General features: G+C 52.6%; 1 protein-coding gene across 4 annotated transcripts in view; it reads right to left on the bottom strand.

The window, feature by feature from the left end:
* Nucleotides 1-9,384: 9,384 nt before the first annotated feature.
* FAM193A (family with sequence similarity 193 member A) overlaps nucleotides 9,385-13,299 on the bottom strand; it is a 153,491-nt gene continuing 149,576 nt past the window's right edge. For all 4 annotated transcript variants that reach the window (XM_061145379.1, XM_061145380.1, XM_061145381.1 and 1 more), the window contains one exon: nucleotides 9,385-9,966. In XM_061145379.1, the coding sequence (XP_061001362.1) occupies nucleotides 9,873-9,966 (94 nt within the window). In that variant the 3' untranslated portion in view covers nucleotides 9,385-9,872. The remainder of the gene's footprint in view (nucleotides 9,967-13,299) is intronic.

Here is a 13,299-nt window from a genome sequence, read left to right as displayed (position 1 = left end):
GACGCAGAGGCCTGGCCGCACTCCACCGGGGCCTGAGAGCTGCCGAGGAGACACGCCTGCGGGCTGTTGCCTGTCGGGGCCTCCAGAGCTGTGTGGTCCAGCGTGGGCCCAGCCCAGGTGGGAGTCGAGGACGGGCTGAGCGCAGAGCCCTGCAGGGCGTGCGGGGCCACGGGGCCTGTCACCCCGCGAACCCTCAGGAGAGCCAGGAGGCTGGGGTTCCTCTCGGCCTTAGTGCGGGCGGGGAGGCGGCACAACAGCGGGGCCACAGCTGGGATCTGAACCCCGCCACTGGCCCCCCGGCCCCGGCCCCGCTGTGCGGTCTGCGTGAAGCAGCGGCCGCCGCGTGGGCGCGTGCTGGCCCGCCCACCTGGAGTGCCTGCGCCCTCCCTCTCCGGTTCTGCCCTCCTCCGGGGGTAGCTCAGGTGTCGACCCCTCCGTGGGATTGCCTACGCCCCCCGGTGTCCAGCAGCCTGACTGGAAGCCGTCGATCTTGAGCGTCACAGGGAGCCTCCATCCTCAGGAGCTGGAGGACCTGGCAGACACCCAAGCACTTCTTGCAGAGAAAGGAGCCACAGGAGGGGAGCCCTCAGATCCTTGGCTGACCCCTGAACCGGGCAGGCTGAGAGAGAGAGACCCCGCGAATCCTGCGGCAGGGACGGGGCTGGCAGGGGCGCATGAGCAGAGGTCCCGGCAGCCGTCCCTCAGGGTTAGGGGCGGCTACATACCTCGGTTCTCCTTTGAAACCCTCAAGGGGCCACATTTTAGGAGTAAAGTTGACATCTTAGGGCAAAACCAAAACATCCCACTCTTCCAGGTAGCCAACCAGTAATCTACTGGCCTGCTGGACAAAACCCATCTTTCTTCAGACACAGGTAACAGAATCCACAGTCCAATATACAGTAACAAGTTCAGGACATGTGGGGGAAAAGGCATAGTGAAGATACAGCCACACAAACACAAGCGAACCAGATGTTTATGCAGATGGTACTAAAAGAAATATGGATACTATGGAGATTGTTGAGGCTGGTCAGAAGTACTTCTGGGTAAAAATACAGAAAAATGTGCAGAGCATGGGGATGAGTAGACACGGATGAGTACTGATTGTTTAAAACAATAATGTCTTGAAGGTTTTCAGACACGCAAACAACCATGAGAACTTTCTAGGTGGCGGAGCAGAGTGCTTAAGCAACTTACACAGTTATAAGGTTATAAGGTTATTGCACTGATTTACAGTAGGCTAATAAATTACAGGAGCATATTATAATCTCTAGGGTAACCATCTAGGGATGGAAATACTTAATTAAAAGTATTAAAAGTTATGGAGGGATTTCCCGAGCAGTCCAGCGGTTAAGACTCTGTACTTAAGTATTTATTTGGCTGCCCTGGGTTTTAGTTGCAGCACCGCAAGGTCTTCAGTGGTTGCAGCGTTCAGGTCCTTTAGTTGCGACATGCGAACTCTCAGTTGTGGCATGTGGGATCTAGTTCCCTGATCAGGGGTGGAACCCGGGCCCCCGGCATTGGGACCATCAGGGAAGTCCTAAGAAGTCCTCAGGCTCTGTACTTCTAATGCGGGGCCTGGGGTTTGATCCCTCATTGGGGATAAAAATCCCAACATATGCAGCAATAAATAAACTTACCAAATCCTCTAACTGAATAACGATTGTCACAGTGGATGCAAATAAAGGTCTTGCCCCTGTGCCCATCAGAAAACATGAAGACACACCACGCCAACATTAACCAAGAAAATCAGACACTGCACTTAAAGACAAAAAATGTTACCAGAGATAAAGATCAATGTCACACAATGATAAAAAGGTAAATTTATCAGGGGTATATAATATACCCAGATTTGCATAGGGCTAATAATACCAATATAAAGCATAAGAACTAGATAAATACATAATCATAGTTGGAGATTTTAACATACCTTTCTAAGTAACTGAAAGAAGCAGGGGAAAAAAATCGGTAATGATATAGAAGATTAAACCAAAATAATCTACCTGGCCTAATTCATATGTAGAACGTAAGTTATACCCAACAAGAGCTAACTGTAATTCTTTTCAGGTGTACACGGAATGCTTCCAAGAGAGACAAATTAGTGAGTCACAACAATATTCCAAAGAGCTTAATCACTGAATTTGTGATATCTAAGATTCAGTTCAATTCAGTTCAGTCGCTCAGTCGTCTCTGACTCTCTGCAACCCCGTGAATCGCAGCACACCAGGCCTCCCTGTCCATCACCAACTCCCGGAGTTTACCTAAACTCATGTTCATCGAGTCGGTGATGCCATCCAACCATCTCATCCTCTGTCGTCCCCTTCTCCTCCTGCCCCCAATCCCTCCCAGCATCAGGGTCTTTTCAAATGAGTCAGCTCTTCACATGAGGTGGCCAAAGCACTGGAGTTTCAGCTTCAGCATCAGTCCTTCCAATGAACACCCAGGACTGATGTCCTTCAGGATGGACTGGCTGGATCTCCTTGGAGTCCAAGGGACTCTCAAGAGTCTTCTCCAACACCACAGTTCAAAAGCATCAATTCTTCGGCACTCAGCTTTCTTCACAGTCCAACTCTCACATCCATACATGACCACTGGAAAAACCATAGCCTTGACTAGACGGACCTTTGTTGGCAAAGTAATGTCTCTGCTTTTTAATATGCTATCTAGGTTGGTCATAACTCCTTGGTCTTCCAAGGAGAAAGCATCTTTTAATTTCATGGCTGCAATCACCATCTGCAGTGATTTTGGAGCCCCCAAAAAGTCTGTCACTGTTTCCACTGTTTCCCCATCTATTTACCATGAAGTGATGGGACCAGATGCCATGATCTTAGTTTTCTGAATGTTGAGCTTTAAGCCAACTTTTTCACTCTCCTCTTTCACTTTCATCAAGAGACTTTTTAGTTCCTCTTCACTTTTTGCCATAAGGGTGGTGTCAACTGCATATCTGAGGTTATTGATATTTCTCCTGGCAATCTTTATTCCAGCCTGATTCCACTAAGGTTAAACCACAACAAATCAGTAACAGAACAATAACTAATAAATTTCCAGCATGTTTCTAAATGATCCATGGGAAAAATAAATACAATGGAAACTGGAAATATGTTGAACTGAGTATAAATGAAAATACAAGTTGCTAAAAAAAATAAACAAGTTGCTAAAAATTGTGGAATACAGGGAAAGCAGTGACCAGGGGAATGTAATAGCTCTGAAGGTATGAATCAGGATGAAGGGAGGTGAGACTTCACTGATCCAAGTGCTCATCTCAAGATGCTAGGGAAAGAACTGCAAATTAAGCCCAAAGAAAATGGAAGGAAATAATTAAAGAGCAGAATCAATGAAATGAAAAACAGACAAAAATCATCAATGCCAATAGTTCTTTTAAATAGTAATAAGACTGATACACCCACAGCATGACTGACTAAGAAAGAAAACGTAAATTGCTAAAATCTGGAGTCAGAGATGAGCATCACCATAGATCTCTAGGACGTTAAACAGATGAGATACCATGAAGAGTTTATGGAGCTAATACCTGTGACAGCTTAGATGAAATGGATCAAGTCCTTCAAACACACAGCTTCCTAAAACTGAAGAAACAGAAAACCGGAACAGCCTTGTGTCACTTCAATAGACTGAATCTGTAATTAAAGGTCTTTTCACAAAGGAAATTACAGTCTCAGCTGACTCACTGGTGAACTCTTCCTAACGTCTAAGAAAGACACACCAACATCCTATAGACTCAGGAAACAGAAAAGGAATGTTCCCTAACTCAGTTTACGACACTGAAACGCAAGAAAAACAAGGCATGAAGGAAAATGACAGATCACTCTCGAACGCAGAGGCAAAAATCCTAAAAGAATAAAAAATATAACCAAGTGCAATTACAGGAACATAAGATTGCTTGACATTAAAAAAATAATTCACCATAACAGACCAAAAAAAAACAAAAACAAAGCCCCATATAATCATCTCAACAGAAGCAAAAAAAGCATATGACAAAATTCAACACCCACTCATGATACCACCACCCGCAAACTGGGAGCAGAGGGGTTCCCTCAGTCTGACCGAGGTGTGACCGGACGACGCGCAGCCAGCTCCGCACTTGATGAGGTGCTGAGTGCTGTCCCTGAGGAGGGCCCGTCAGGCAAGCTGCTCATGTTATTCCTGCAGTTCCCCCTGCTACAGGAGGTGCCCAGTGCAGCCGGGCAATAAAATGAAGACTAGAAAAGTTGGAAAAGAAGAAATTAAACTGGCCCTACCCACAGATGACAGATGGTGTATGTAGAAGACCCTAGGGGGCCTTCAGAAAACAGTTTAATCAGGAAGTCGACAATCTCAGGAGACAACGTATGAAACATCTGTTGTATTCCTGTGTGTTTTCAACAAATGGAAAAGCCGATTAAGAAAACCTGCTGTGAGTTGAATTGTGTCTCCCCCCAAAAATAAGTTCACCAAAAAATGTTGGAAGTCCTAATCCCCAGAATGTGTGAATGTGACCTCATTTAGAAAGAGGATCTTTGCAGGTGTAATCTAAGGTGATGTCCTGCTGCATTAGGGTGAACCCCAGATCCAGTGACCCAGCGTCCTTGTAAGAAAAGGGCAAGAGACAGACACGAGAGAGGACACCACGTGGAGACAGGCCGGGACCGGAGTGACGTGTGGATAAGTCAAGAACACCAAGGACCGCCAGTGACCACAGGGAGCTGGGAGCACAGCACGGAAGAGCTTTCTCCTCACAACCTCTAGAAGGAACCAGTTCTGCCGACACCTGAATTCTAGATTTAAATCTTCCAGAACCTGGAGAATACGTTTCTAAGCCATGTAGTTTGTGGCACTTTGTTATGGGAGCCCCAGAAAACTAATGCATCACTTTACTTCAGTTCAGTCGCTCAGTCGTGTCCGACTCTTTGTGACCCCATGGACTGCAGCACGCCAGGCTTCCCTGTCCATCACCAACTCCCGGAGTTTACTCAAACTCATGTCCTTGGAGTTGGTGATGCCATCCAACCATCTCATCCTCTGTCGTCCCCTTCTCCTTCCACCTCCAATCTTTCCCAGCATCAGGGTCTTTTCCAAGGAGTCAGTTCTTCCCATCAGGGGGCCAAAGTATTGGAGTTTCAGCTTCAGCATCAGTCCTTCCAATGAACACCCAGGACTGATCTCCTTTAGAATGGACTGGTTGGATCTCCTTGCAGTCCGAGGGACTCTCAAGAGTCTTCTCCAACACCGCAGTTTAAAATCATCAATTCTTCGGCCCTCAGCTTTCTTTATAATCCAACTCTCATATCCATACATGACTACTGGAAAAACCATAGCTTTGACTAGACGGACCTTTATTGGCAAAGTAATGTCTCTGCTTTTTAATATGCTGTCTAGGTTGGTCATAACTTTTCTTCCAAGGAGCAAGTGTCTTTTAATTTCATCGCTGCAGTCACCATCTGCAGTGATTTTGGAGCCCAAGAAAATAAAGTCGGACACTATTTCCATTGTTTTCCCATCTGTTTGCCATGACGCGATGGGACCAAATGCTGTGATCTTCGTTTTCTGAATGTTGCGCTTTAAGCCAACTTTTTCACTCTCCTCTTTCACTTTCATCAAGAGGCTCTTTAGTTCCTCTTCCCTTTCTGCCATAAGGGTGGTGTCATCTGCATATCTGAGGTTATTGATATTTCTCCCGGCAATCTTGATTCCAGCTTGTGCTTCTTCCAGCCCAGCGTTTCTCATGATGTACTCTGCATGTAAGTTACATAAGCGGGGTGACAATATACAGCCTTGACGTACTCTTTTCCCAATTTGGAACCAGTCCGTTGTTCTGTGTCCAGTTCTAACTGTTGCTTCTTGACCTGCATACAGATTTCTCAGGAAGGAGGTAAGATGGTCTGTTATTCCCAACTCTTGAAGAATGATCCACACAGTCAAAGGCTTTTGCAAAGTCAATGAAGCAGATGTTTTTCTGGAACTCTCTTGCTTTTTCTATGATACAGTGGATGTTGGCAATTTGATCTCTGGTCCCTCTGCCTTTTCTAAATCCAGCTTGAATATCTGGAAGTTCTCGATTCATGTGTGCTGAGGCCTAGCTTGAAGAATTTTGAGCATTACCTTGCTAGCATGTGAGATGAGCACAATTGTGTGGTAGTTTGAACATTCTTTGGCACTGCCCTTCTGTGGGATTAGGATGAAAACTTGGAAAACCACTAGGCCATTCAGATATGACCTTAAAAAAACATCCCTTACGATTATATTATTGGAGGTGACAAATAGATTCAAGGGATCAGATCTGGCAGACGGTGCCTGAAGAACTATGGTCGGAGGTCCCTAACACTGTACAGGTGGTGGTGACCACAACCGTCCCTGAGAGAGAAACGCAGAAGGGAGAGCGGCATCTCAGGAGGCCTTACAAAGAGCCGAGGAAAGAGATGTGAAAGGCGAAGGAGAAAAGGAAAGGTACATTCATCTGAATGCAGAGTTCCAAAGCATAGCAAGGAGGTAAGAAAGCCTTCCTCATTGACCAATGCAAAGAAATAGAGGAAAGCCATAGAATGGGAAAGATTAGAGATCTCTCTAAGAAAATCAGAGATACCAAGGGAACATTTCATACAAACATGGGCACAATAAAGGACAGAAACTGTAGGGACCTAACAGAAGCAGAAGAGATTAAGAAGAGGTGGTGATAATACACAGAACTGTACAAAAAAGATCTTCATGACCCAGATAACCATGGAGGTGTGATCACTCACCTATAACCAGACATCCTGGAGTCCAAAGTCAAGTGGCTTCAGAAGCATCACTACAAACAAAGCTAGTGGAGGTGATGGAATTCCAGCTGAGCTGTTTCAAATCCTGAAAGTACTGCAAAAAAAGTACGCTGTGAAAGTACTGCACTCAATATGCCAGCAAATTTGGAACACTCAGCAGTGGCCACAGGACTGGAAAAGGTCAGTTTTCATTACTCGTAGTTTCTATTTATTTGTCATTGAGTCCACAGGTATTCCCTTCCAGAGTTTCTAGTCAGCTGTTACTTGTATCCTGGGTATTGTTCATTTCAGACACTGTTTTTCTCCCTTTGGATTTGGATCTTTTTTTGCAGCTTCCAGCTCTTCATCTCGTTCACACTTTATGTGTTTGAGCAGTCATGAGATTTTAACAGATGTTCTAAGGTTCTTGTCCGCAGACTCGCCCTCTTTGGCTCCGATTCTCTTGCTTCTTTGATGTTTCTTCTGCTCATGGCTCACAGTCCCTCCTTGGCACGGCCTGGGCCCTGACACTTTGAGCTGTGCTTCGTCACGCGGGACGGTGTTCAGTGTCGGCGGGCTCTCTGAGGTTAACACTCAGGCCCGCTCTGCTCCTTCTAAGGCTTGTGCCCAGACTTAGGTTCCATCCAGGGGCAGCTCAGACCCCGCGGGGGACTCCACGCATGGCCCGTGTGTCCCCCGGTCTCCGCCCTGGGTGGTGCAAACTCCCCCAGGGCTCATGGGATTTACGCCTCTGCAGCCCCCTCCTGTCTGGGAGCTCCAGGCCCCCCACCCAGTGCCGGCCCGGAAGCTGCCTCCAGGCAGGAAGCGGGGGCCCTTCCCTCAGGAAACACAGCTCTGCGCCGCTCTCCCTGCCCAGACAGCGTCCGGAGTCACAGCCCCGGCTCAGCGCGCTCAGCCCGTGGCCAACACCGCACGGCGCCCACCTGCCTGCCCCGTGCCCACCCTCCCCTGCCACGCGTCCCGCTTGGAGAGCGAGTCCTCCAGAGCTCAGACCGTTCGGAGCTTCTTCCCAGTCTGCACGGCTGTTTCCCCCAGCACTGAATGAACAGGAGCTGTGCCTGCCTGTGATCGTGAAGATGAAGCAGGATGTCACCTCCATTCTGTCGTTCTCTGTGATGACTTAAGACGTTTGGTGTTGAAGACAGTAAAACAGTATGAACTGTGCAGTTTTTTCTTCTCCTTAAAAAAAGAACGCATTAATGAAATTGAGAACTGCCACATTTTGGTTTAACGTGATGAGTATGTAGGCGGCAGGTTTCAATAAAGGCCCACTTTGCTGTTTCTCTTCCAGCCACAGTCACTTTGCTTTGTCTACAGATCACTTACTTACCCCTGTAGCCGGCAGGAGGCCCTCCGAGGCTGAGCAGTGACCTTGCTGGGCACACGTGGGGCTCCCTCTGCGGGCCTGGGCCCTGTGCCCCCAGCTGTAACTGCGGTGACCAGGAGAGGACCCAGCCTCACCCTGGGGCCTCAGCCTCCTGGGGCCTGAATCCACCCTCTTTCTTGTTCCCGAGACGCCCCCTTGAGGGACGAGGAATAATAGGGGTGGTCCTGCGGGTCAGCTGGCTTCCAGGAGACGGGACAGCGTCTAGGTGGATGGGGGCCAGGAGGCCGAGACGTGCAAGGGACCAGAACCGCCAGGCGGAGCGGGTGTGGAAGGTGGGGGGCACCCAGGCAACAGGGGGCACAGGCTGGTCTGAGCCCGAGTGGACGCCGGCTCCGCCCCATCTGGCCCTGGTGGGGGGGTCCAGGGACACAGTGGGGTCTGTGCCTCTCTGAGGTGGCTCAGCCTGCTTCTCCCTTTGTTGGACCATTCGACGCCCAGAAAAGTCTAGCCTGCCGCTCGACCAAACCCCCCGCCTGCTGCCCTCGCCTGCTCCCCGCAACTGCCGGCCCCTCCTGGACCCGGCCCTCAGTCAGGGCCGCCCCAGCAGCAGAGCCATGCAGGCCCCTCCCCGGCCGCCCTCGCCTGCCCCCCGGCCTGGTCTGGGGCTCAGACCATGGTCCCGTCTGCACGGCCTGTGAGGGGGAGGCCTCCCATGGTGACCACAGCCCCGCCCACCTCAACCCGCTCCCTGGGCGCCCCGGGGGTTGTCAGACATCGCCAGGGCCGGTCCCCCTACCTCGCCAGCGAAGAGCCAGACTGAGGCGGGCTCTTACCCTGTCCCCTCCCTCAGGGACGCGTGTGGAAGCCGCTTCCCCTGGGGCCGGAGCAGTAGGAGCTACACAGTGCGCTAGGGGGTGAGGGAAGCCCGGCCGCGAGCAGACAGCAACTCCCCCAGCTTCCTGCTGATGGGGCTCAAGGAAGGGCCGCTGGGACTCCTCACTGCACCGGGGCCTGGGCCGCTCACCTGCGCCCCGTTAGACGTTTGCAGTCTTCGTCGCTGTGTCAGAGCCCCACCCCCCGGCCGCGGGGAAGCCCACATCCGTCTGCTGTGCCCCCCGCCCTCCTCCTCCGCCCCCTGAGCTCCCGCACTCACCGCGGCCCCCTGATAGCGCCAGGGGGCTGGCCGGGCAGTGCTGGCCCGTGGAGGCGCGGGCCCGGCTGGCGGGAGGGCAGGAGGATACCGGCGCTGTGACGGCGCGGGCGCCCCCGCCGACCCCCGACCCCGGCACAAAGCAACCAGACCAGGTCTCCTGCTGTACTAATGTATTCCATCTTTCAAAAAGAAAGACATGATTTTAATATTACTTAACAATATGTTAAAAAAGTAGCCAGGCAGGCTCCGTGTTAATACAGTTGTACACTCTACAGACTTCATGGTGTGAGTACTGGTGGGTGTTTGCTCGGAACGGTCTCGTTCTGCGGGGGTCTTACACAAGCTGGCTACAAGTCGGGGGTCAGACACGGACGCGCGACGTGTACACTCTGGACAGTGGACTGTGGAGGACGGCGGGCCCGCCCGCCCAGGCCCTCGGGCGGACGCGGGCGGAGCTGAGCGGAGACCCCCAGGGGCAGGTGGCAGGACGGGGCGAGACGCAGAGGGCCGGCGGCGCAGGGGCGGCTCATCCGGCCGGCTCACGCACAGACAACACGCACGCGAGCTCACAGCGTGGCCGAGCAGCAGGTTCTCGTCGGAGGGGCCGGGCCGGCCACCGCGCGGCCCCCTCCAGCATCCTCGTTCAGTGGGCAGCAAAGGTGGCTTTTTTCAAGCTGAAATTGGACCAGTTGATGGACAGTCTCTGTCGGGTCTGCCTGGCAGAATCCAAACAGAACCTGGAAGACAAGAAGCCGCACAGTCATGGCGGGGACCGGAACACCTCCGCCGCTGGGGGGGACGGTCCCCCTCGGGACACCGGCCAGAACCCCGGACACCCCTGCGGTTCCATGTCCTTTTCCTCTCGGTCCTCAGGGAAAGTGCCCAGCCTGGCCCGGCTCTGCCACGGCCCCCAGCCTGCCCTCCCTCACCCGCGAGTCATGAGGTGTGGCGTGAAACACGACTCTGCACCGGGAGACACAGCACTGCACCCCCCCACGCCCTCGGGGCAGCTCCGCAGCCCGGCGCCCCGGGCCCCCAGGCAGTGACGGCCAAGTTCCACACTCAACGAGAGAAAGGATATTTTCTTTCAAAAGCCTTTGCATCACTTCTGAAATGCTCTCCCTTCCCACACTGATGAGGTAGCAGAAATTTGAATTAAAGCAGAAAATGGTACAGCTGTCCCCTGTCCAGCAGGGGCAGCGTTTCTGCCTAATCTGAGGTTAATCTCGGAGCTGCGGCGCAGAGGGCCAGCCTGCCCCTGGGCAAAGGGCTGCACCATCTCCCAGAACGCAAACCCCGAGTCCAGTGAGGCCGCCTTTTAGAGCTTCTGGAAGCTTCCACCTCTGCTGCCTCCACCAGCACGCGTGTGCCCCACCTTCACACGCAGCCCAGGGCGCTCGGCGGCTCCAGGCCTGAACCCAAGCAAGGCTCAGGGGCACTGCAGCAGCGGGCCCGCCTCCTCCCCCGACACCACCTCCCTCAGGCGTGGCCCACGCATCACGCAGGCATGCCCACGTGTGTGTGCGACACCTGTGTGCAACCATCATGTAAAAGCCTGGGCACCCAGCCCGGGGGAAGAAACCCCTCACAGCCAACCCCGGGCGCGGGGCTGAGCCCCGGGCGCAGCCAGCCCGGCCTGGTCACCACAGGCCCTCACGGTTCTCTGTAGGGTCGGGACCTCGCAGGCGTCCTCAGGGGCTGGGGCTGACCCGCACACACAGGCGCGTGGCGCCTCTCCACTCGGCCTCATCCCTTGCCACCGTGCGTGCAGTCCTGCCGTGAGGCTGCACCACGCTGGGCGGACAGGGCCCTGGAGGGCGCTCCTGGGACACGGCGGGGCTGGGCGCGGGATCCTGGGGGCACAGGATTGGCTGTTACAAGCTCAGTGGATCCGCCAAGCTCTTTTTCATGGGGGCACCTGATGCTCCGCTCCTTGCCCGCAGCGGGGCTGGGCCCCGGCCACTCCCAGGGCCAGCTGGTTGAGGCCCCCACGGGGAACCAGTCACAAGCTTTCTGGGACATCGACTGCTTTGTCTGCCCACCTGTCTGTCTGTCTGAGGTCTGTCTGTCTGTCCGTAACACACTGCGATGCTTACACATCTTGACACGAATCCTGTGATACGCTGGCTGCAATACTGTTCTCTCATTTTCTTATTAAAAAGCAAGTTGTTGACTTTAGTGTACCTTAACTTATCAATCTTTTATTTTATGGTTGGTGTGTCTAAGAAGGGCTTCCCTGGTGACTCAGATGGTGAAGAATCTGCCTGCAATGCAGGAGACCTGGGTTCAATCCCTGGGTCGGGAAGATCCCTGGAGGAAGAAATGGCTATTCCAGTGTTCTGGCCTGGAGAATTCCCATGGACAGAGGAGCCTGGAGGGCTACAGTCCACGGGGTCACAGAGAGTTGGACACGACTGAGCGACTAAGCCCAGCACATGACATAAAGAATAAAGACAGAGTGAATACCACGGGTCAGCAGCCAGGCCGGGGCCCCTGCCTCACCTCAGAAGGAATCACTAATCTGGCTTTTTACGCTGATCACCTCCGTGCCTTTCTTTACAGTCCTAACACTTGTGTATGCATCCCTGAACAAGACACTTCATTTCTAAAAACAGACTTCGCCGAGGGGTGCTGACGTGCGATAAACTGCAGGTAGTGTCTGGGAAACGATCCCACCAGTCAAGACGCAGAGCGTGTCCACGACGCCCCCATGTCTCCTGGCCGCCCTGGCCCCAGGCCAACCACCAGCTGCTGTCTGTCTCCCCAAGTCGCCCCGGTTCCCTGGACCTCACTGCAGTGGGGCCCTGGCGTGCCCTGGGCCTGGCCTCCGCGGACCGTCCATGTGCCCGGCAGTAGCCCCTGGGCGGAGGGAGCAGCGCCTGTCTGTCCACTCGTCTGCGTGGACCTCGGGGTTGCTCCCATGCTGGGGCTACAATAGGCCGTGCAGGAACGGCCAGGAGCACCCTCTCTCTCCCGTGAACTTCTGGGGAGACCCCTGGAGAGGAGCTGCTGGACTGAATGGCAGGCGCCTTCACCAATGGACTTCAGTCTGCCTGACTTTTAAGTTCCCATGAACAGTATCATCGTGCACATTCTTGCGTGCTGGGTCTCGTCTGACACTCAGCGTGTGAGGCGTGTCCACGGTGCACACGGCTGGGCTCTGTCCCTCTCTGCTGCTGTAATATTCCTCCTCGCGCTGTATCGTAGCTCCATCCCCACATGTTCCAGAAACACTGTGCTGAATTCCACAGAACCCTTCTTGGGTTTTAAATCTACAGATAAACTTGGGGACGCTCAACGGCTTAAGGTGCCAACTCCCCTACAAAGGCACACAGGGTCTCTGTGACCTGGGTCTTCAAGGGTCTTCTGTGGCCTCCACGCCTCCTGATTCATGGACACGGCACAGACGTGGGCGCTGTGACGGATGCTGTCTGTATTCAAAGCTCGTTTCTGACTTACTGATGGTGGAGAGAAGAGTGACTAACCTCGGCACCCTCATCCTACAGCCGACTCTTGCTGCACTGCGCTGCGTGCTCTGAAACTTCCCATCGAGACCATCAGCCCGCTCTCAGTGAAACCCTGCTTCCTCCCTTCAGATCTCAGGCCCGTCTCCTGTCCTGTCCCTCTGCCTGTCCAAACCCACCGTGCCTGCGGGACACGTGCGATGGCGGGCTTTGCTCCACACGTGCTTCCACACTCCTCCCGCTTTGGAAGATGCTCCACCTACGTTTCTCTCTCTTCTGGTGAATTCCTTTTTTCAGGCTAAAGATATTTCCTTCCACTGCTTACTGGTTGTCTTCTTTTTAAATTGATTATAAATGGGTGCGAGGATCTTAGCAAAGGTTTTGTCTGAACCCACTGAAATGATCACATGGCTCTTCTTTCATATATTAATGTAGCAAAAAACATTTCCTAATAGTAATTCAATCCTGGAATAAGCCAGTTTGATAACATGCCGCTTTTTAAAAACATACTGTTGTTATTTGAAATGTGAGTATCTTGATGATTTTCACATCTAACATTCATGAGAGAAACAAATCTGCGACTTTTCATTTTTTTCTGGTATCAGT

The sequence above is a fragment of the Dama dama genome, chromosome 6 (assembly GCF_033118175.1).
Source record: "Dama dama isolate Ldn47 chromosome 6, ASM3311817v1, whole genome shotgun sequence".
NCBI lineage: Eukaryota > Metazoa > Chordata > Mammalia > Artiodactyla > Cervidae > Dama > Dama dama.
The sequence above is the reverse complement of the archived record's forward strand: the minus strand, read 5'-3'. Positions and strand labels throughout refer to the sequence as shown.